The sequence below is a fragment of the Myotis myotis genome, unplaced genomic scaffold (assembly GCF_014108235.1).
Source record: "Myotis myotis isolate mMyoMyo1 unplaced genomic scaffold, mMyoMyo1.p scaffold_m19_p_13, whole genome shotgun sequence".
In the NCBI taxonomy this organism is placed as follows: Eukaryota; Metazoa; Chordata; class Mammalia; order Chiroptera; family Vespertilionidae; genus Myotis; species Myotis myotis.
Genome location: NW_023416317.1, coordinates 54,231,730 through 54,256,428, shown reverse-complemented (window position 1 = coordinate 54,256,428; position 24,699 = coordinate 54,231,730). Strand labels below are relative to the sequence as shown.

The following is a 24,699-nucleotide window of genomic DNA, read 5'->3' as shown; positions in this document are numbered from 1 at the left end:
GATAATCCCATATCTGATTGAGAACCTAGACAGTGACTGTATACTGTATGGATGTGTGAAGAATTCAGGATTTGGGCTGTCACCACTATTCAGAGGTAACTCTGATGGAAAAGTTGGATGCAGGGCCAGCACTTGGAATCAGAGCTGTCTTCAGTGTCTCATTAAAGCCATTGCTCGTTTTTACCTTGGATGTCCTTCTGTGACCCTTGAAGGAAATGTCTGAAACACATTTATACAGAGAAGGAGCCCTAACTGGTTTGGCTCAGTGGATAGAGCGTCGGCCTGCAGACTGACTCTATAGACATGTGCACTTATGTTCGTATGTCAAAATTTATAGTCGGGCCCTAACCAGTTTGGCTCAGCGGATAGAGCATTGGCCTGCGGACTGAAGGGTCCCAAGTTCGATTCCGGTCAAGGACATGTACATTGGTTGCAGGCACATCTCCAGTGGGGGGTGTGCAGGAGGCAGCTGATTAATGTTTCTCTCTCATTGATGTTTCTAACTCTCTATCCCTCTCCCTTCCTCTCTGTAAAAAAAAATCAATAAAATATATTTTTTTAAAAAAAAGAGAGAAGGAAAGGTAAAAGTAGCTATGCCTTCCTACTTTAGGAAATGTCAGGAAAGCAAAATCACCTCCAAAAAAGAAACAGCACCATGTTCCCATGCCCTGCGCCTCCCAGCCTGGCACCCTCCAGGGTACGGTGGGCACATAATGTCCTTCAGTGCTCAGAGAAAACTCTAGGAAAGCACAGTCACCTCTGTTTCTCAGATGAAAAGATGGGTTCTGAGCTATCAATGTATCAGACTTTTCAACAAATAATTAGTTCATGGCTGAGCCAAGATCTCCCAACTTTCTTTCCCTCTGAAGCCCCTTTCCAGCACAATCTCACAATAAGCCAACGCTGTGGGCACTAAGGAAAATGCACCTGTATTGAAGGGGAAACTGTGGGAGACCGCTGGTGAGAGGAGAAGACATGTGATGTTCAGAGGCATGGCAGGGGCACTAGGATGAGAGAGTCCTTGAATTCAGACATCAGAATGTGAAACTCGAGATCAGCACACCTGCTGCTTCAGGGCTGAGGGGCAAGAGGCTGGACAGGAAGTCTAGAGGGACCGTGGATGATCTTGTATGTATTTCTCTTCACCTTTGTCCTCCACAGTAGAGGAGACAATGAAACTTTGGGATGAGAAGGGGGTATGGTTCCATTTTAGGAAGGAAGATGTGAGGGCAGTTTGAGGTTTGGACTGAAGATGGGGGAGAGTGGAGGGAAAGAGACTATTCGGATAGTTAGAGGTGAAGATTGCAAACCAGCACTTTGTCTGTGGGATAGAGACTTTCAGAGAACCTGTGTTCATAGCAGGTCAGATGCCGCCACACCACCTTCCCAAGCACATGTTTTCTCAGATGTAGGAGCTGAAATACCAAACACCTTGTTTGATTTTAATAATTTAATGAGATGATGTAGAAAATTGACACAGGGTCTGGGACACAGAGGTGCTCAATATTTTGTAACTTTCATGGGAAGAATGAGGGTCCCCAAACATGTCCATATCCTGAGTCCTAGAGCCCATGGCTACATTATTCTGCTTCCCAGAGCTCATGGCCACGTGACTCTGACTCCCAGAGCCCATGACTATGTTACTCTAAGTTCAGGAAATTTGTAACTCTTTTTCATCAGAACTCAGAGACTAAAGAATGTGTCATAAAAATCCTGTTAACTAATAATTTATGTTCATCAATGATAAGGAGTATAAGACATTATGCAGTCATGAAAAGAGAATTGCAAATCACATATTGCAATTCTCCCGAAGTCATATCTGATCAGACCTTTCCCTAGCTGTTGCTGTGCCTCACGTTATGAAATATTTGTGCAAATCCAGACTCATATGTAGGTCCTGCCTCTGTGGCAGATAGTGGCTGATGGTTAAGGGAAACATAAAGAAGCAGAGGAGTTAACTTTTGGATCTCAGGGGCTTCCAGGTCAACTAGGGATAAGATGTCCTAGAAGGAAAGACCTAGATGGTCTGACAGTGCAGGGTCCACTGGAGCACTCTAGGACTCAACTGAAGAACAGATGACAGGAGGCACTAATGAAAGTATGTCCTGGACACGTCCTATTTCTTCTCCCTCTCACTCCTGCACAAAACCCTAAGAGGGAACAGTTCCACTCTGTCCACATTGTGCACGGTAGGGTGTTGAAACTGAAAGATTATATAAACACTTAACATTCCCGGGATGGGAGGTCCGGTATTAGGCTCAGGCTGGGAGGGGCGTCGCAGTCCATGTCCTTCAGCACTGCACCAGCTGCATTTCATCTACATCAGGGATGGGGAACTTCTAGCCCGCGGGCCATATAAGGCCCGTGAAATCATGTGGTCTGGCCCTGCCAAGGCATTAGGGGTAAGTTAATGAAATGTTTGACCAAATGTAGCAGACTAAGTTTTAAGTTGACAATTTTGTATAGCCCACAAATAATGTTATAAATATGCAAATGGCCCTTGGTAGAAAAAAGGTTCCCCACCCCTGATCTATATACTTAGCGTAGTTCCTCTTTGGAATTCCAAAAATATCAAAATGGTTTATTTTGATTGTTACCAGAAAGTTTCAACAATTATCCAGATTTAACAGACAAGCCAATCACCAATCAACCAAACAAAGCAATCAGTGAAGGATGAGGGGGAGGAGAAGAGGGAAGGCTAAATGAAGGCACGCAGTTTTGTTCATGGCTGTTGCTGCTGCCTGGAGGGTGAGGGATACTTACGGGACTTCTTGGTCGTGACGTTGACTGGGGGGCTTGAGGGCCCCGTCCCACCCGTGTTGTAAGCTCTGACGGAGGCAAAGTAGATGGTGTTGGCCTTCAGCCCCATGATGGTCTTGGTTGTGACGTTTCCATGGACTCTGACCTTACCAATCATGGGTTCCCTGGAGTCGTCCGTCCAGTATAAGACCTGGTCATGGAAACAGAGGGAGGGGTCATGGTTTCCCTGCAACCAGCAGGCAGCAGACCAGAGCATAAATGGCAGGATAACTCTCATTAAATGGGTTATACAATAACAGCAAAATACAGTCTACTCTTTATAGGGAACAAATAAAAAATACAAATTCAAATGGAAAATAGAGAACTTGTGGGGTTTTTCTTTTTTTAGATTGCCAAAATAAAATATTTCATGAGATATTTAAAGATGATCAACTTGGACTGGCCATTAGGTTCAGTGGTTGAGCATCAACCAATGAACAAGAAGGTCACAGTTCAATTCCCAGTCAGGGCACATGCCCAGGTTGCAGGCTTGATCCCCAGTAGGGCGCAGGCAGGAAGCAGCCAATCAATGATTCTCTCTCATCATTGATGTTTCTATCTTTCTCTCTCTCTCCCTCCGTCTCTAAAATCAATAAAAATATGTATTTTTAAAAAACTTCTATGCTCTTTTAAAAAAATAAATAAGGGTTATCAGCTTGAATAAAGGATATATAAGTCAGACCCAAACAGGATTCATACCATGGATCAGAGACTTCTGGTATGATACTTTGCTGTTCACATTTCCTCTGGAGTTCTTTGAATAACAGGTTAATTAATAATTCAGCTTATACTGAGCCTTTCCTATGCGTTAGCACAGCTTCAGGCACATTGAAAAAGACAACAGAGAATCAGGTGTGGGACCTGCCTTCAGGCCCCTTACCATCTAGTTAAGAGGTTAGAATATAGAGGCTGTCCCCCAAAACACATGTGCACACTTGAACAGCTGGTAGCTCAATTGATGTTTCTTCCTTTTCAGCCAGACTAAGCTTTGAACAAAGGAAATTCATCCTCAAAAGGCACTGGAAGTGTGAAAATGCAGATGAAGTACACACACTGCCTCTACGATTATTCAAAGTGGGTAGACATTTTGGGGGAACACCCTGCGTGTGTGAAAAGAGAGCCGAGGACTGTTTTCAGGAAGTGGTACAGGAATCAGTGCTCTGAGGATGAGAAGAAAGACCATGTGAGGCACGATGAGAGGATCCCAGAGAAGGGAGACTAGACTGAGCCCAGGAAGGGGAACGGGGCTGGGCTCTGAGGTGGAGGTGAGGCACTCCAGGCCTGGAGGGGCAAGACACCTGCCCCGGGAGTACGCCCTTATGTTTGGACCAGAGGCTTCGTGTGAAAAGAAAAAGCAAAGACGAATGCGAGGCATGGTGAAAGAGGTTTAGAATTACACTTTTATTCTAACTCCAAAATAACCTGTGTCACCCAGGAATAAGTCTTATTTCTCTGTAGAAATGAAGGTTTACACAAAAGAAGTGATTGCCTCACTCTACATAAATGATGTCTATAAATGAGGAGAATCGAGGATTTTTCTTCTCACTTCACTATCTTCACCAAGATGACCTTTCTTTCTTCATATTTTTATTGATTTCAGAGAGGAAGGGAGAGGGAGAAAGAGAGATAGATCCATGATGGGAATCATGGATCGGCTGCCTCCTGCATGCCCCACACTGGGGATGGAGCCCGTAATCCAGGCATGTGCCCCAATCAGGAATCGAACCGTGACCTCCTGGTTTATAGGTAAGACACTCAGCCACTGAGCCATGCCTGCCGGGCAAGGTGACCTTCTTTTCAAACCGTGTTCTGGCTCTTGGCTCAGAGCACGTGTCCCCTTGAAATTCTTCTAAGGTTTAAGATGGGGAGGGGGTTTGGTTCCCTCTCTCTGGAAACCCACAGGATTGCAGTGGGAATAATCAAATGAGGTCACCTCCGATCACCTTTTAAGTGCCACCCTTGGCTGATGTGCCTGATGGAGAGATCATGGCCCCGGATACCACCACCCCCTAACGCTTTGGACACCCACTGCTGTTATGGAGCAGCAAACTGGCCCTGGGAGCCTGGAGTGTGCAGAGGAGAGGGGACCTCAGTGGCTCACCTCGTAGCCCAGCACGCGGCCCGTGATTCTGTTCCAGGCAATGGCCGTCCATGAAACCTCCATCTCAGAAGCAGAGAAACTCTGGGCAGAGGTTCCCCGAGGGGCCAGCTGAGGCTCTGCCGTCGGAGGAAGACACAGCATCGTTAGTCGAGGGGTTCATTGGAACAAGGATGCAAAATACACCCAGGGCCTGGCCTGCGTGGCTCACTGGTTGAGCATCGACCTGTGAACCAGGAGGTCATGGTTCAATTCCCGGTTCAACATCATGGATGTTTCTCTCTCCCTCCCTCCCTCTCTAAAAATCAAAAACATATTAAAAATAAATATCCCTGGAGCGTCAGAGGACCACCCAGTGCTGGGCACCACTTACCGTCCTCCCCGGAGTAGACGATGGACACGGTGCTCAGCGAGGCCCCTTCCCCCTCGCTGTTGTACACGCCCACTTTGACCTCGAAGGGAGAGAGCGGGGTGATGCTTTCGTTTCTGTACACGAATCTCGATGCCTCCACGGACGGGACTCTCTCCTTGGTCCAGATGGCCGAGCCCACGGGCCGCAGCATGACCAGGTAGCCAAACTCCCCGCCACTCTGCAGTTCCTCCGGGATGGGCTTGGGCAGAAGTGACCACCACTGAGTGTTTGCAGTTAGTTTATGGAGCTCTTATCGTGTTTACCAAACACAGATATTCACCCTGGTTCATGGAGCAGTGAAAAATCAGACTACTTCAATTTGGAATGCCAGTTGGGAAAATGGTTCCAATGAAAGATGCTCATGCTCATGGGACAAGGCTCAGCCAATGGAGCCACACTGCTGGCTACGTGCCTGTATTTATTTTTATTGACTTCAGGGAGGAAGGGAGAGGGAGAGAGAGAAACATCAATGATGAGAGAGAATCATGGATCGGCTGCCTCCTGCACGCCCCACACTGGGGATTGAGCCTGCAACCCAGGCTGTGCCCTGACCAGGAATCGAACCGTGACCTCCTGGTTCATAGGTCAACGCTCAACCACTGACCCACTCCAGCTAGGCTTATAGTCATGTTTTATATGAGATATTCCCCACTGGCAGCTCAAACCTGGATGTATTAGGAAGTATAAATTAGGGTAAGACATGAATAAAGATATTGTTAAAAAAGGAATTAGTAGTTACCACATCCCCCAAATTAGATAGCATGTCTAGGTTATTGGAAGCAAAGCAAAAAACACAAAGCCCACATTATTTGTCTCTGGAGGAGACAGGAGGGTGTTTATTTCAGAGGATTGTACCTCGATGTTCGTTCACGAGCAGCAATCTGGGGTACCAGCCAAGCTGTCATCAGGAACACAATGGAGGATTCTCGCTGAATTCAGAGTGAATTTGAAAAACCAGAGGGTATGACTTCCCCCACAGCAGCAGTGAGTTAGACCTGACAAGGTCTCTCTCTCCCCAAGTTCTTTTTCAACCCACAGCTCAGACCTAACATGAAGTTCCACCCTTGCCCGAGCACCCAGACCTTTTGGCAGTTCACAACATCAGGATGTTTGTACCCCCGCTGTTTAAACTAAGTTGGTGTTCATGGAACTGAAAGAGTCACTCCATGCCTGCCTTCTGACGCTCAGACTAACACACGTGTCTCCTCCTAAATGCACACATTCCTTAGAGGCCTGGCACCAGCAGGGTTGGGCTCGGTGATGCTAGGATGAATATAAGTGGGGAACTGTGTTCGTGAATCCATGAATGGAGCTCCTGCAAGATTCTGCATAGCCGATATCCCAAGAAAAACACACACAGGAAATGACTTTAATTTTCACCACAAACTTTTTCTGTAAAGGGCCAAGTAGTAAATATTTTAAGCATCAGGGGCCATATGGTCTCTCCTAGCAGAGTGAAAGCAGTCATATGTAACACTACAAGAATGGGTACGGTGGTGGGAATTCATTTATGAAAACAGGGAGCAAGCAGATCCGGCCTGTATGCCTTGGTTTGTGGAATCTTGCATTTAAAGAGAAAGGACCCTGCCGGGCTGGCATGGTTCAGTGGTTGAGCATCGACCTATGAACCAGGAAGTCACGGTTCAACGGTTCAATTCCTGGTCAGGGCAACATGCCAGGGTTGCAGACTCGATCCCCATTGTGGAGCGTGTAGGAGGCAGCAGATCAATGGGTCTCTTTCATCACCGATGCTTCTATCTCCCTCGATATCAATAAATATCTATTTTTTACAAAGCCAGAGTGCATTTTAATCAGTGCAAAAGGGGCCTATACATTCATACTTAAGAAGAATGACATACAAGCTACTCCGCCTGCTCAGCTTCCATCTATGTGTGGGAGGGACAGGCTGGAGGGTTGAAAGCAAGGAGAGGAAACCGCTGCTGTCCGAGTCTAACTCAGACGGTGAATAGCCACGTCCAGCATCAGATGCTGACGAGCACACTGCCGGCCCTTCCACGTGCACCGAGGGCGCTTTCCTTGCATTTGGAAGAAAACTGTGCTCGCTAAGTCACACCCTCTCCCTGTAGTAGGAATGAGGTGTCTCCAGCCCCTCGCTACATCAGGAGTCTTTCCTGCCCAGGGTTTTTATGGGCCCAGCTTGTTTTTCCCTGTTGTTCCTGGCCAGGTACATCGTTTTCCTTCCAAATAACTCAGCTGGACAGAAAATTACCTCCCAGGTAACGACCAGTTCAGACCGGCTTCCTCCTCCTCCCTGGATGTTGGTTGGAGCCACAATGGGGACTGAAAGCAAGGAGAGAAACATGGCCATGGTTAGGGATGTGCGTCTACCTCCGGAGGGTTGGCGCAAGGGTCTCACCTCTCAGGCGCTCCCGTGGCAGCTGGGAGGGAGCCCAGCATCCTTAATGAACACAAATGATGTTTACTCAGACCCAAGCTTCGGAGGGGACAGTCTGGTGTCGGAGACATGAGCACCCCAGCTCCAGGATTAATTAACAGGCGAGTAACATCATGTATCTGACATTATTATGCATCATCCGCTAATTGGCAAGACGATGTTCCATTCGGATGGAGAGAGTGACACGGTGATTTACTGCCTGATTATGCAGCTGTGCCGGGAACACGTTTCCCAGCCAGATATTAATTAGCCCCCTTTCTTCTTCATAAACACACGAAAGTCGTTTTTCTGTTTGGTTGACATCAGGATGTTTGAACACTTAAAAATAAATTCTTAAATGCTAGATAATTAAATGAATTCCTATTTTATGACCCTGTGTTTGAATCACAAGTCGCTGGGTACAGAACAGACAGAGGCTGCCTCGAACTTCTCGCCCCCAAAATGCCACTGATAACAGTGGTGAGTGTGTGAGTATTCTGGTATGTAATCAAAATGGAGTTTGACTTTTACATGCAGAAATGTTTTAAAAGTCGTTTTTCCTGAAATGATGACAGAAGCACCCCAAATCTGTGAAGATGCATAACTTGGCTGGACAAGCTTCTCATGAGACAGGCAGAAACCCATCTGCATCTACGATTCTGCAGATTCTCTGTTGGTTCTGAAAGTCTCGGAGATGAGAGGGCAGCTTCAGAAAGACTCTCTTCTGACCTGTTTGCCACAACATCACCATCTCCTACTGGGCGCACGCGCCCTTGGGAGAAAATGCATGTGCTTTGTGCCCATGACCATGGGGGCGTGAGGCTGGTTCTCTGCCTCTGGTTGGGGCAGGGATGCTGCTCGGTGTGCTGTGTTTTCTGTAAGAACTGTGCCCTCCAGGGTCTCCCGGGGTTTGAGAAGCCATTGATTTCTTACCGGATGCTTTGGTTCTCAGCAATTCGGATGCTTTGCTTGGCTCTCCAATCCCTATGCTGTTCCCAGCAAGGACACGAAACTCGTATTCCACCCAGGGAATCAGGCCCACCACGGTTGCATTGTATGTCTGACCGTTGAGAATCTCTGGAACTAAAACAAAGGGGACACTGGGTAAAAACAGTCCATCAATCCATCAAACAACACACCATTGGTTTTGCCGAATTATCCAAAACACGCAAGGCACTTACCCGTGGAGACAGCCTGCCACCCCACAGAAAACGGCGTCCGTGCCTGGACGGTGAATATCTGGATGGGGCTGTTATTGTCCGAGCCAGGCTGCCAGCTGAGCTGGGACGTGGTGCTGGAAATGTGTTCTACCCTCACCTCCTCGGGGGGACCTGGGGGGCCTTCAAGCACAGATTTTATGGTCACCTTATTGGAAATGATGAAATGAGTCTGTTTGGGATAAGGAATCGTTTCTTTTTTTCTGTTATACTTACAAAATAAAAGATGGAACCTAATATATTTTAGCACATTAGATAAAGCCCTATTAATTCAGCTTACACAGTGAGAGATTAGCTTGAAATGCTTCCTTTGAAGATTAGGAAATGCCAGCCATGGGGTGGGGGAATATCATCCGATAAGAAGCTGATCTCAAACGGTGAGAGCCTCTTGGGGCCGCTCCTCTCAGAAGCTCCCTCAAGTGAATGCAGCTCTTGGGGAGAAGTTGGGAACTCAGGCTTGGGCCCCGCTCTACGAGACAGTGTAGTATAGATAGAGTCCAAGGGGCTGACGGTGCGGGCAAGTCTGACCGTTCCTTAGGAACAGGCAAAACCTACTCAATGCAACATCCATTGTCATACCACCCAGACCCTGGGGTCTTGGGATTTAGAAAATTAAAAAAAAATGTATACTTCCACCCAGTTGGTGTGGCTCAGTGGTTGAGCGTCGACCTAGGAACCTGGAGGTCACGGTTCCATTTCCTGTCAGGCAAATGCCCAAGTTGTGGGCTCAATCCCCAGTAGGGGGTGTGCAGGAGGCACCTGAACAATGATTCCCTCATCATTGATGTTTCTCTCAACTCTCCCTTCCTCTCTGAAGTTAATAAAAATATATTTTTAAAAATCTTTCCTATTTATCTCACTTCTTTATCATGATGTGGTTAATTAAGGACTTGCCATTTACAGATGAACATTCCTCACTGACTAGACAGTGTGCTCATGTATGTCACGCACCTCTGACAATGATTTCAGCCACAGCCGACAAGTTCTCTAGGGCTGTTGTCACTGCGCAGAGATATCTCCCTGAGTGACTTAACTGGATATTCCTTATCATCAGGTCTCCCACAGATCCCTGCAGGCAGAAAGGGAAAAGGGGTAAAAACATAAATAGGCCCAGCAGGTCCTAAGATTTCACAGCTGCATCAACATCCAATATGGGGCCACAGTGAAATTGGGAGATACACTAGTATCACTCATTTCCCATATGATCCCTGTGACTGTGTCTTTTGTCATAATTGTCTCTAGAATGCAAGCAAGTCCATGAAAGATATAAAACAAAATAAAACACACACGCAGCTTCATAAAGAGACAGTGATTACCGCGCAAATAAATACTAGGGGAGTCACAACAAAAGAGGTTAATTCAGGGAAAAGGCTTGAGTCGACTTATTAAGCACTTAGAATTGTCAGCAACTTACTCCTCCAATCCTTTCAAAATGAGCCGCATCCTTTTTTAAGTCTATGATGTGTCCATTGAAAGACCAAACAAATGCGACCTCCAAGGAGGGGTCGTGGGACACCTGGCAGGTCAGGACGATGCTCTCGCCCACGGTGACATCCATTGGGGAAGGTGGCTCCGTGATAATCGTCCGTTCTGTGAAGAAAGAACATCGCTCTCATAACAGCTCATCAGGTACTGGCACGTGGCTATGAGACACATCCTCTGAGTGGCTTTGCAATTGTTTGAAATCTTACACATACAACTCGGAGTTCTGCTCTTTTCAAGATGAAAAATTCCGCCCCCTTTTTAATGTCTCGCATTAACCAGTTTAGCTTACTTAGTAATCCTGTAATAAAATTAAATACACAGTTTTTTGTTTGTTTTTCAAAATATATTTTTAGTGATGTCAGAGAGGAAGGGAGAGGGAGAGAGAAACATCAGTGATGAGAGAGAATCATTGATTGACCACCTCCTGCACACTCCACACTGGGGAATGAAGTCACAACCTGGGCATGTGCCCTGACCAGGAATGGAATGATGACCTCCTGGTTCATAGGTCAGTGCTCAACCAGTGAGCAGCACTGGCCTGGCTAAAGACAGTTTTACTCATAGTTTATATGAAAACTAGTGACCTGGTGCACAAAATTCATGCAGGGGGGTGGGGTGTCCCTCAGCCCAGCCTGCACCCTCTCCAATCTGAGACCCGTCAGGGGATGTCCGACTGCTGGTTCAGGGATTGGGCTTAAACTGCAGTTGGACATCCCTCTTGCAATCCAGGACCACTGGCTCCTAACTGCTCAACTGCCTGCCTTCCTGATCACCCCTAGCCACTCTGCCTGTCGGCCTTCTTACCCCCAACTGTCCCCCCTTGCTAGCCTGATCGCTCCCAACTGCCCCCCACTGCCGGCCTGCTTGCCCCAACTGCCTCCCCCCCAACGGCCTGATCACCCCAAGCTAATTAGCATATTACCCTTTTACTAGTAAAGATAGAGGCCTAGTGCATGGGTGGAGGCTGGCCGGTCTGCCCACTGGGAGTAGTGCCAGCCTGGGCGAGGAGCTGGGGTGGTTCACAGGCTGGCCACGCCCCCCATCAGGGTGAGGGTCCCCACTGGGAGGCATGGCCAGCCTGGTGAGGGGCTGAGGGCCATTTTGGGGCAGTTTGCAGATGGGCCAAGCCCCCAGCTTTGTTGGGAAGGACGTCCGGAAGGTCTCTGGAAGGAAGGTCTCCTGGTCTAATTAGCATATTACCCTTTTATTAGTATAGATAGCTTATAGAAAAAACAAACACTGTGGATTTCTAAAGACAGCATTCCGTACCCAGAGGAGGCACCACACCATTTTTTCCCTGAAATTCCAGTGACAACATTACAGTCACACAGTGGCTCCAGCTCCCAGTGGTCTATGGTGCTCCCATGTACAATGACTCGAACCATGTCACTGAGATCCTAACAACAGTATTTTAGAGAGATATATAGTCAGACGTCTACACTTTTGAGTGTGAACAGAACAGATTCTACTTCTGACACCATTGTGATGATAATGTTCCATTTTCACTGAAGATGCAATGTCCCTTGTTATCCGGATTTACAACGTTAGAATCATACACCGGTCATTACCAATCTTCCCTCTAGAAATACTGGCCCCAATGTCAATACCTGTTCCACTGACCAAAGTATCAAAGGAGGAGTCTTCCATGTCCCAGCCAGGCTCCCGGTCCTGCTATTTCTATAATTTAGGGACTCCTAGTGACAGATCATTTCTGTCTACAAGGGTTCGCTCCATGGCCACGGCCACGCCCACTCCAGCCAGAATTCGCAGTGCACCATACACTGCCCAGGCCAAGCTCCCAGAGAACAGGAGTGGGAGTGGTTCTCAGCAGCGGAAACATAATCTTTGATGCTACAAATTTGGACCTAAATTGGTGGCCGCCTACCTTTCTGATGGGTATCTGGAAATTCCTTATACTATTTCCTCGACTTTTCTGTGTTTGTTAATTTTCAGTAGCAACAAAAGAAAGACAGAAAAAAAAATGATTGGAGGGGGATGGAGTAATATTTATTATTCAGAATAGAGGGACACCTTTCCCATTCAGCTTTTAAAGTGATGAGGATGGCCCAGTGGTTGAGCATCCAGCCAGGAACCATCCCCAGTCAGGACACATGCCCAATTTGTGGGCTTGATCCCCAGTAGGGTGCGGGCAGGAGGCAGCCAATAGATGATGTTTCTCTCTGATCGATGTTTCTAACTCTCCCTCTCCCATCCTCTCTAAAATTAATAAATAAATAATAAATAAATAAATACAGTGATGAGGACTGATCACTTTTAGATTATCCAAAATACAAATGACAATGCTCATGAAGAGTTCATAAAGTGACAGAATTTTAATAGTTACTATTTTCCGTCTATTTCTGTGAGATGAAAACCATATAAAGCTACTTGATCTAACAATCCTATTCTTAAGAAGAATAAGGGAAGGTTTCATAACATAGATGCCACCTTCCATGAACAGCTTTACCGTTTACTCAGATCCTCGCCGTTAATAGAGTCTGAGATGTCCAGAGCAGCCCAGGGGGCATGCAAACGAATTATTCCAAAACTTCTGTCAGAATTGTTTAGCCTTACTTCTTTAAGCATAGGTGGAGCTTGTGCCTATACTAATGGCCAAACACACTTTAACACACATCAGGATCCCCAGTGATATTTTCAGAAGCCAGGGGATGCCAGTCCAATGTGCAATTGGTCTTTCCTGGCCATGCAGGACATGCTATTTTTGTTTGTTTCTTTTGTACCTTGAGCTCAGTTGAAACCTCCATTTGTGAGTGACAGTTTTTCAGTGTCACTGTTCAAAATAATGATGGCTCAGGTGTCTCTGAAGTTATCAACTCCCCTTAAAAGATGGAGAAATGCAGAAGAAAAATCACCGTAACTTTCTCCCTCGGCTCAGACCTGTGGTTCCGCCTTCATTTGTCTCTGACATTGTAGGAAATGTTGCTAAGATACCAATAGAAAGGCAACGAGTGTATAAATAGCACATCAGACAGGTGACAACATTCCCCAATCTTTTCTCTCATGAGTTAACTTGTGAAAATCAGAAATAAATACTTTTAAAATTTGGTCCCCTTCTTAATTCTTCAGATCTCAAATTGTCCTACCTATAAAAATATTAACCCTTCATATCACTCTCAATTTCTTCTTCCATTTATATATTTCACTCTGGGATAATATTCCTTCTAAACCTATGAACAGCATTAGCATTTTGGTGTATATTTGAAAGTGACATTTTCTTAGGGTTGATGTGTGTGTGTCTTCCTACGAGAGGATACTTTTGCTGGGAATAGAATTCTCACTGGTATTGTTTTTCAGCTCTTTGAAAAGGCCATTCCACTGTCTCCTGGACTCCTTTATTTTGCTGCTGCTACTTCCACTTTCAGACTTAGTGTTGTCCTTTTGAAAATAATGCATGTTTGTATCAGGATGAATTGTCTTTCCTTTGGGTTCATTACTATGTGCTTATTTAAACTTCCCTTTATGTATGTATCCTCAGTGGGGCTTATACAATTTCCTGAGTAGGATGCTTGCTGTCATTTTCAGTTTATTTTTTTTTAATTATGGCAAATATTGCTTCCAGTATTGCTGATGCCTCGCTCTCTCTCCCACATCTCCACACCTGGGGGAACTGCCATTTCACCTGTGTCACATCCAGTCACCACGTCCCACTCGCCCCTTAGGGTCTATTCGTGCTCCATGTTGTGGTCTGGATATTATCTATTCACAATCCTCCCGTTTAGTTGCTGTGTCTAACCTTGCATTAAGTCACTCTATTTTCTTAATTTCACCTTTTGTATTTTGCAGTTCTGGAACTTCAAATTGATTTGTAATATATGGCATTTCTCTTCTACTCCTCCTCCTCCTTCTTTTCCTCCTCCTCCTCTTCTTTTTCCCACAATCCTCACCTGAGGATATTTTCCACTAATTTTCAGAGAGTGGAAGGGAGGGAGGAAGGGGAAAGAGAGAGAGAAGCATTGATGTGAGAGAGAGTGATTGATTGGTTTCCTTTCACACTCACCCAGGTGGAGGCTGAGCATAGAACCTACAACCCAGGTACATGCCCTTGACCAGGAATGGAACCTGAGAACCTTGGAAGCATGGACCAACACTCTAACCACTGAAAGGAACCAGCCAGGGTGCATTTCTCTTCTTAAATTCTTCATCATCTCATCTATTTTTTGACCATATTCATCACAATTGTTTTGAACCCCTTGTCTGATAACATCTATATTTCTATCAGCTGTTGCTGCTGTCGGATTTCTCTCTGGTTCCACCATTTATTCCTGCCCCAGCTACTCCTGGTAACATTTTATTGAAAGCCAGGCCCCATGGGTCGGAATGTAAACATCTTTCTTTTGTTACGTTTTCCAAGTAGATTGACTTTTTTGAAGGGGCAGCTGAAAAAAGAGCTGAATCCAGTCGGGCACTGATTTCAGTGGAGTCTGATAGGCAGTCATGGTGGGTCCCAGCCGGTTTTGTTCTATTTTTATTGCCAGGATGCAGCCTTTCAGGTGCCTCAGTTCACCGTTGAGTAGTCAGCAGGCCTCATTCTGCTGGCTTGTTCTGAGCCCCGATTTTTGTCTTCCTTGCACTGTGTGACAACCAACACTTCTGCTTAGGTGTTTTCTGTTTCTATTTGGTTGCTGTATTTCTGATTCATACAACTTAGAAACCAGCCGAATTGTGGATGAGCAAGCCCCTGGGAGCTTGGGCTCCCCCATCTGTGCTTTTCTCTTCTCCTGAGGGAGGTCCCACATGCTGCCAACACCTTGGTTATGCTCACGGTTCCTTCATTCTTTCTTTAATTTTTATTGATTCTAGAAACATGTTAGCAGCATTTATGGGTGATCACTGGTGTGAGGTTGTTGTGATCAAGCTGCTTCAACTGTCGGGACAGAAGTTTCCCCCTCATTAATGTCTAAGGACAGATTGTGTGTGGGGCTGGGAAAATCTAGGCCACGTATTAGTGGGGGGTTAGGCACAGCTGGCACGGATCATTGAAGCAGCTGCGGGAGGACGTGAGGGTTACGTGGGTCAGAGGCAGAGATTCATGTCTGGAACCTCCCTCAGCCCTGAGGGTGCTGGCTGCTGGTCCTTCACTCTCCAGAAGGAAACTGGGGCCGTGGATCTGATAAGCCTAAGAATAAAGGCCTAAAGACGGCGTCCTTAAGATTTTCCCCAGGAACTATCCTGGTCCCAACATCTTAGCGTGAAGCCCAAAAGGTCAATAAACCCCACACTTGGTCAGACTTTTTATGAGATGTTAGTGCCCCAACTATTCACGTGAGCAAACAACTAAGGTTCACAAAGTATCTTTGTGCATCCCTTCATAAAAACAGGGATTAAAACAAAGCCACAAAAAAAAAAGAAAGAAGAAAGCAGTGTGGGACAACAGAGACTGCAAGAAAAATAAAGTACAAAAGAAAAACTATCAGCAATATTTTCTGAGAAACAGAAGAGCAAGAAATTATATGAAGAGACAGTGGAAAAATAAAAGAACACTGAACTTTAAAAAAAATAGCAAAAGCAAAATTAAATAGAATGTCTGGAAGATACAGTTAAGAAAATCACCCAGAAGGCAGAGCAGAGAGCTATAAAATGTACAAAGGAAAGAGAAACACCTCTCTCTCTGTGTCATCGATCTATATCCGATGTTAATGTATATACTGTATATGTATCTAAATATATGAAATACAATAAATTACACACACAGATACATAGCTGCACACAAACAACATAATCTAGAGTGCAATTTAGGAAATCTCACTTCTAAATAGTATGTATCTCAGAAACAGAAATGGAGTCAATGATTAAGTTATCCAGGAAGAGAGTCCAGGACTCAGAAGGATGCGACCCCAGGTGACAGAGCACCAAGGAGACTTGCCCGGGGCCCCTCGGCCACCACTGGAGCAGGAGAACAGACTGCAGGCAGAGGGACCCAGCAAAGGTGCACACCACGGGCCAGGAGTCCGGACAGCCCGCTTCCGAGCTGAGTGACAGCTGCAAATGCCTGAAGACTGATGATCCCAGCCTAGAGTTCTGTCTCCACTAAACCAGCATCACCGGTAAGCATGGCATACAGACATGGGCTAACTTGAAGACTCAAAAAAACATGCATCTCTCTCAAATTCTTTCTCAGAAATCCACGGGAAGATGCATTCTACCAAACGGAGTGTTTACATCAAGAAAGAGAAGCCTGGTGTGCGGGCCACAGGCCCCCCGCCCCAGGAGGGCAGTTGATACGGAGGGGACACAGTGAGATCGATTTGAGGAGAGAGTTCATGTTAAGTCCATAGGAAACTGAGCCAACAAACCAAACAGGGAAATGACTAACTGGGGCAAGCAAACACAGGACATCGGAGCGAAGACTGAAATCAACTGCACGGAGCAGGCAAACAGACGAGCGAATTGGTGGAGACGCAGACTCAGTCCTTCTAGCAAGCGAGCCCCAGAGAGGTCTCTGATCTTTATTTAATATACTTTTCCTCTTTGCACAGATACTCGCAGGAGGCCAGGATGTGCTGTATCCCTCAGCCACGTGCAAGATTATCTTCTCAGCTTTTCGCAGGTTAAACCCACCCGCAGCACCTGGTGCCCACTCCGCCTCGAGGCCAAGTAGAATTCAGTTCAGTTACAAGGTCATCGTGCTCAGGATTCCCCAGTTCCCCTCCCTTCCCACTTCAGGCTTTCAGTGACTTAGAACACACATTAAAAGACCAAAACTGCCCTAGCAGCTTGGCTCAGTGGATGGAGCGCCGGTGGCCTGCAGATTGAAGGGTCCCTGGTTCGGTTTGGGTCAGGGGCACATGCCCGGGTTGTGAGGGCAGAGCGGGAGGCAGCCCATCAATGAGTCTCTCTCCTCATTGATGTTTCTATCTCTCCCTCTTCCTTCCTCTCTGAAATCAATAAAAATAAATAAATAAGACCGAGAACTCCAGAGCAAAAGAAGCAAACGAAGAACCTGGCGAGAGAAGGCAGTAGTCTAAAATGTGAGGCATCTGAGTGAGAAAACATGTCTCGAGATCCTGCGAGGGAACATGACACCATTCCCTGCGAGTCATCATGTGACATGTCGACGCAGATCTCCCGTGTTAACCAACGATCAAAGCAGGGCCTGGCGTCTGAGGAAGACGGGCCCGCGCTGCGGATCTGCTAATGAAGCCGACACGCCACCTCCTCATTTCTAAGCTGTTCACACACAATAGGCGACGACTCTTTGCGGCATCCCACTTAGATTTCTGATAAAGAGAAAGCGTTCGCTCAGACAGGCTGTCACAACACCTCGGGCTGAAGGAGTCTCTGGTTCTGCGGCAGATGGAAGGAGGAAACTCTTTTGTCCCCGGTGCAGGACAGAGTAGGCAAAGGACGCTGTCCTCTGAATTTGCGTTGGGGTGCGGGGAGACAAATGAGATAAATGCCAGGAGAGGAGACCCAGGCAAGTTTCATTCATGGGATGGTGGTTCCCTCCCCCAGCCCCAGTCCTCTTTGGGCCTGAAAGAACCTGCCACCTGAGTTTTCAGGACCCAGACTGGAAACCAGACTCCTGTCTGAGGGTCTTTTCCTAGGAATGACACACATTCCTCCTAAACAGCCCCGGAGAACGAAGGGCCATTTGCCCTGCAGAAACGGCATCTCGCCCAGCCCGCATGGATTGGTGGTTGAGCATCTACCTATGAACCAGGAGGTCACTGGTTTGATTCCCCGTCAGGGCACATGTCTGGGTTTCGGCTCGATCCCCAGTGGGAGGCGTGCAGGAGGCAGCTGACCAATGATTTTTCTCTCATCATTGATATCAATAAAAATATGTTTTTAAAAAGATAGAAACAGAATTGCACTAACACGGGAGCCTGAGTGTGTCTTCCCGCATGAGAATGGAGTCATGGAAAGCCCCACCTTCCAACCCCACCCAGTGCTCCGCAGGGAGGGATGCGGGCTCCAGAGGGCACTGCGGACAGGGGCACGTGTCCTTCCGACACCTTCACCGCGGGGACTAAATGGGCAGCTGGCTGCATGTGTGTTTTGTTCTTTTAAATTGCTTATTTTTAATTGTGTGTTTTTGTTTTGTTTTTTTTTAATCTAAGTATAGTTGGTCTACACAATCTTAATTGGTTGTATCTGTTTCAGGTGTACCTCACAATGATTTGGTGTTTTTATGCCTTACCATGTGGTTGCCCCGCTAAGTCTAGCAGTCACCCATCTATTTTTAATAAAACTAGGAAGTTAAGAGCTAGTATTTCATGTCGAGTGGGCACTGCCAGACTGTGTATGAAATCTGCTGAGAAGAAACCCCTAAGAGTGGGCTGGGCAGGGAATTGGGTGGAGAACTCAGCCTTTTCAGGGCCAGTGACCTCCCTCAGCACTGGGAGACTTCTCTGGAAGCTGTTTCCATCCATAAGTTGGCGGGTGAATTCTTGTCATTTCCATGAAATTGTCCTGGTGATGGACTCGAAGCCACTTCTCCTTGGAGCTGGCCCTCACTCCGGCCCGTAAGCCTCACTTGCCACCCACCTTGGAGTTTCTCTCCGTAACGGAGACCCACGTTAGTGCGCAGGCTCCTGCTGCCGCCGGGTGTGGACAGCCGGCCTAGCTGGCGTCAGGAGGACTCTAGCACGAAGAATAAACAACTAAACGAACAGCAATAAACTTAATTCGCACATTAGATATGCTTTTCCAAGTTCCGACGTCTCTGTTGAAAATAATGCTGAGGCAATGAGGCCTATAATTGAACATCCCCAACTTCTCCGGTGGGGGAAGGAAAACAAATGCCGCCTGCAAACAAGGCCGTTTCACAGCCTGCTGTTCCTCCGCTTTTAATAATTTTCCAAACGCCAGATCGAATAATTCCCCCTCTGGTTTGATCTTCATATACTCGCAGTGTACGTCGCCCTGTAATTCTAATCCAAGTCTGCCAGCTTGAGAACACTAAGCTCTCTCTCCTCTCACTCCCTGTGTGTGCTATGGGAGACGTCCCTGTGTTCGATGTCACTGTGTTCCACGCCCTCCTGTTCCATGCCCCCCGTGTTCCATGTCCCTGCCTTCCACGCCCAGGAAAGGCTGGTGCTAAGGACGCTGGGATGTCTGGGTGGAAATGGCCTCCTCCCTGTGCATCAGGGAAACAGAAATCTCAGATATGCAGCTCAGACAACTTCCAAACCCTCTAAACACAGATAAGCCTTATCAGCTAAAACCTAAGCTGGAAAGTATCTCCCTTTTGTAACTATTATCTTCTTACAAGCTATCTAACAACAACATGTCTTGCATGACTGAGGCTGATAAAGAAATTCAAAGAGAGATGATTGTTTTGTCAGCTTTACTGAAATTTCTCATTTGCTCCTTACCGCCCTGTAGGTCACTATGTGATGATTTGGGTTTGAGAAACATAATTACAGTTGACTGTGTAATGACAATCAGATGGACATTCTAGATGAGAACACACATGCACATACACTAAACCAGTTTAACAAACAACCAGTTGACTACACTCTTAATAGTCAAGAAAATGGTTGCACCAATGCATACTATTATAATTCTTTCTCAGATTAACACTTCACATTTGTAGGTTGTAAAGTAATCATTCTTTGGCAGTGATACCTTCAACCTTCTAACATGAAAGGGAATTACAGGTAGGAGTCTCATTAAGCGGGTATGACAATAGGAGACTTTTCTTCTTTTTTTTCCTATTCTCATCCAAAGGTATGTTTACTAGTACTGATTTGAGAGAGGAAGAAGAGAGAGAGAAAAACATCTATCAGTCGCCTCGTATACGCACCCTGACTGGGTGGGAACTGAACCTGCAACCTATGTAGGTGCCCTGACTGGGAATTGAACCCCATGATCTTTTGGATTATGGGATGATACTCCAACCAGGTGAGCCACCAGCCAGGGCTTGATGCCCCGTATTGCAAAGTATTCTAAGAAGCTTAAACTCTGAAACATTGAAATCTTTCAGATTCTAGAGCAAGGAAATCCAGGTGGAAATTATGTGAAGGAAGGGGTGGAAGATGGGACTCTTGCACTCCACCAATCAATATTTATTGGACACATACAGTCCCCGGGACCATCCCTGCCTTCCTCATGCTTCTCTACTAGAAGAAGGAGAAGATAGAGGAAAAATCGCTGACCTAATAAATAAGAGAATTGTTAGTTTGTTAGAAGAAGAAAAAATTGCCCGAAGAAGAAAGAGTGGAGAAGATTAAGGCGACCGAGAATGCCGACTTGGATCATTTGTTTGGATCATTTGTTTCCACAGCCCCAGGGAGAAACACCAGAAATAAGCAAAACATGAGTCAGTTGTTTTTTCCCCACTGAGCAACCCTATTTAGCTATTTTCTCACTCGTAGAGAAAGGGGTGCCCCTGGGACTTTGGTGTCGTTTGTGGAGCAGCCCCAGTGAAGACCACTGTCTTCATCCTAAGAGCTGGGAACCGCCTCAGCAGAGGCCTGGCCACGTGGCTCATCTGACACACCCACTTCCTGCCTCAGAACCAAGCACAGTCCCACTGTCCCGGAGTTCCTCCAGGAGTGAGTGTTCTCCTTTCTCTTCCTCCTGTTAATGACTCCCCGCCAGCAGCATGATGCCGAAGGCCTGAGAAACATCTGAGGAAGAGGAACTTCATCGGCTCAGTCCACCCAGGAACTTTTTTTTCTTATTCTCTGGAGTGAACAGATTCCCAGCATTGCATTTTAGCAGCAAAACCATTGGTCCAGCTCCCCTCCCCTCACCCCCCACCCTGTATTTCACAGAAATTCAGAGAAATCACATTTCTATGGCTGCCATCCCCCATCCTTCATCCTTCCTGTACGACTCCCCATGGATATCTCATCCTGGGAAGGTGAGCTGCAGTGACCAGGTTCCAACCTGCTGCTGGAAATGAACTAATCCCTGAGCTCTTGTAAAATTTGTGTGTGTATATATATATATATATATATATATATATATACACACACATATATATATAATCTCAGAGAGGAAGGGAGAGGGAGAAGGAAAGAAACATCAATGATGAGAGAGAATCATTGATGGGCTGCCTCCTGTACACCCCACACTGGGAATAGAGCCCATAACCAGAGCATGTGCCGTGACCAGAAATTGAACCCTGACCTCCTGGTTCATAGGTGTACACTCAACCACTGAGCCATGTTGGCTGGGTCCCTTCTTAATTTGAATGAGGCAATAAATTTTGTTTTCCCCTTAATGAGCATGTTATTTTTTCCAACGGAGAGCACTTATACTTCTCAGCCCAGGGACACTACCAGACATTGGCCGGAGAAACCACCTTTATTAAAGTAGCTACAGACACTCCTTGAAACACTGTCCACTTCTGTCTTAGAAACCTTAAGACAATACAATATCAATGAAGTGACGGCCTCAAATCGCGCCCCCTGGTGGACACCAGCAGCACTTCCCGAGTGTCTCAGACAAAGGCACAGTGTGTGAGGCAATGTGGGCAGAACCCCTGCCAGTGATTCTGTAGGCAGCTTAAAGGATAGCTGGAATGTAGCAGCTAATTCCTTTCTGTGGAATACATTTATTCTTAATAAAAATGATGATAAAGCACCAATGGCTGAGTTTAATCATTTAGGCTTAATTAGCTGCTCAAACTGCTTTATCAAGACCGTCATTTTTATCATCCAGGAGGTGGTGGAACCATGACAGCGACATGGTCCCAGTAAACATGCTGGTTTTATGAGCTGAGGCTCAACACAGTGACATGGCAAAGTCGGGGAGTAGACACTTCTTCCCTAATTGTGTCCCTGGGCGATGGACAGGGTGCGTGTGGAGTGACGCCAGGGTGGAAGCTGAAGAATGGACTGTGTGAGTGTCTGTTTACCGTGACGGGACACAACAGCGACCTGCACCGACCCTGATATTTTAATTGTCTCCCCTTTGATAAACCTGCTCCTTAAAGTGTATGCGAGAGAGCCTGCGTTTCACCAATTAAGTACCCGGGGTTAGAGAAATACCTGCACTGGTGATGCACCAAGCAGCCTCACATGCAGGTAAAACTTTCATACAAAATGAGTTTCTGAAGGACATTTAACCAAAAGAAATAGTATCCATTGACTTGATCAAAATATCTCCGCCCCACCCAGCTCTTGCACTGAGGCATCCGTGGAAATTCAGATATTTAGGTGCAGGATTTAACTTTTATTACCCATTGAGAGCATTTCCACTGCCAATGAGCTCCCTTCAGCCGTGGCCTGCCACTGGCAGAGAGCACGTTATTAAGGAACCTGGGACACATCTCAATAAATCGTGAAATCAAACGTCTCCCATACACAATGGGATGTGGGTTAGACACGACCGAGGCCGCGTGTGCGCATGCCTCTCCAGTCTGCCTGCAGACGGGAACCACATACCTTTCACCACGAGGCCGCCAGTACTCCTTGCCACCCCGAAGGGGTTGGTGGCCATGCAGGTGTAGGGCCCGGCATCCGACCTGCTGGCATTCTGGATCTTCAGGCTGCCGTCCTCCAAGACAAACACTCTAGAGAGAAAAGATGTGGTTGATGGGAGCGGGCTCTCGGCAATGGGTGTCCTCACCGATCACGTCCATCCATCCAACACGTTCCTAACCCGCCAGGTGCCAGTGACACTCGCCTCCCGGTACCGCGTCCTCCCCGCAGGCCTGCTGGCCTCCGCGCACTGGAATAAAGGCCATTGCTTTTGACCTGACACAGGTGATTATTCTCATGCCCTAACCTGGGAGGTCGTTGTTGCCTTCCAGACACATAAAAGCATCGAACAGGCTGTGGAACCTCAGAGGGAAGGCGGGGGAGGGTGGGCCGGGGGTGGGGAGAGCTAGAGACCAACCAAAGAACTTGTGTGCATATATGCATAACCCATGGACACAGACAACAGGGGGTGAAGGCCTGGGCTGGGGGGCGGGGCAGGCTGGTAGAGGTCAATGGGGGAAAAAGGGGACATAGGTAATACTTTCAACAATAAAGATTTTTAAAAAATCAGAAGAGTGCTAGATGCTGCAATGCCCATTTGTTTGAAGAATAGCAAAAGCAACTATTCACTGTGCATTTTGAAAAGGCGACTTTCTGGTGAAAGGTGAACGTGGTATTAGCGAAACAGAAGCCAGTTTGCTGACTTTGTAAACCTGCTCTAATTTATCACTTCCAGCCACCAAACAACAGTGTGCTCCACCTCAACCGTGACAAAGTTTGCCAGTGCTAGTGCCTTAGGGCCATCCACAGGGTTCTGTGTCCAAAGACCCCACCCCCCCTCCACTGGTTATGTGGCCTAGTGGAGTGGAAAGATGAAGGCTTCATAAATCAGACCTAATGAAATGTCCCTAAAATGCATATAATCATACAGTCACAATGGAAGGGTAGCTGTTTAAGAAGTCCCAATCATTCATAAAATGATTCTTATTCTATCTGGATGAAACTCAGAAATACTCAAAAGCAAACATCAGATTGTTGTAATAGGGGAAACTCTGAAATTAGATTCCTTCCTCCCTTCCTTCCTTCCTTCCTTCCTTCCTTCCTTCCTTCCTTCCTTCCTTTCCTTCTTTCTTTTGATTGATTTTAGAGAGAGAGGGAGAAAGAAACATCAGTTTGTTCCACTTATTTATGCATTCGTTGGTTTATTATTCTTTTTTTTTTTTTAGTCCTCACCTGAGAATATGTTTTTATTGATTTTAGAGAGAGAGGAAGGGAGAAAAAAAGAGAAACATGGATCGGTTGCCTCCTGTGCGCTGCCAGGCCCAGGATCAAACCTGCAACCTTTAGGTGTACGGAATTATGCTCCATCCAACTGCACCACCCTACCAGGACTATGTAAACAAATTTTAATGCCAATAGTTCTGAAGGCGAGAGAGGCAAGAGGGTTGGTATGCATGCCACATCCATTAACAATAACAAAACAGTATTTGTTGCATTGCAAACATATTTGTTTCTAGTATGTGTATTACATGCAATGTAACTAATATAATTAATTACCAGATTTGAAACACAGCAAATATCAGCCAACTATAGCTTTTATAAAACCAGCTGCTGCTGTTGGGTTTATTACTAGTGACAGGTTCTGCTTTCTGTCCTCAGGTTAGAGGAAGGGACCGTATCTGGGTTTAGAATAGTTCATGGTACATAGTCAGATTGTTCCTAAGTCATTATCTTGGAATACTCCCCAACAGCGGACATTAGGTATCTTATTTAATTTCTGAAATATCTAGTTTCTTGGTCCCAATTTGCATCAACAATCAAATCCTACAATTGTTGACACAGTAACAAAGCTATTATACTATGCAGCACACATCTGGCCAAATACAGTTTCTCTGATT

At 46.3% G+C, this 24,699-nt stretch overlaps 1 protein-coding gene across 1 annotated transcript in view; it reads right to left on the bottom strand.

Moving 5' to 3' along the window:
• CNTN6 (contactin 6) overlaps positions 1-24,699 on the bottom strand; it is a 165,699-nt gene that overhangs the window by 8,735 nt on the left and 132,265 nt on the right. Inside the window, 9 exon segments of the mRNA XM_036333342.1 lie at positions 2,764-2,950; positions 4,901-5,016; positions 5,271-5,508; positions 7,540-7,610; positions 8,638-8,787; positions 8,886-9,044; positions 9,873-9,990; positions 10,336-10,511; positions 22,766-22,893. Of these exon segments, the coding sequence (XP_036189235.1) occupies positions 2,764-2,950; positions 4,901-5,016; positions 5,271-5,508; positions 7,540-7,610; positions 8,638-8,787; positions 8,886-9,044; positions 9,873-9,990; positions 10,336-10,511; positions 22,766-22,893 (1,343 nt within the window).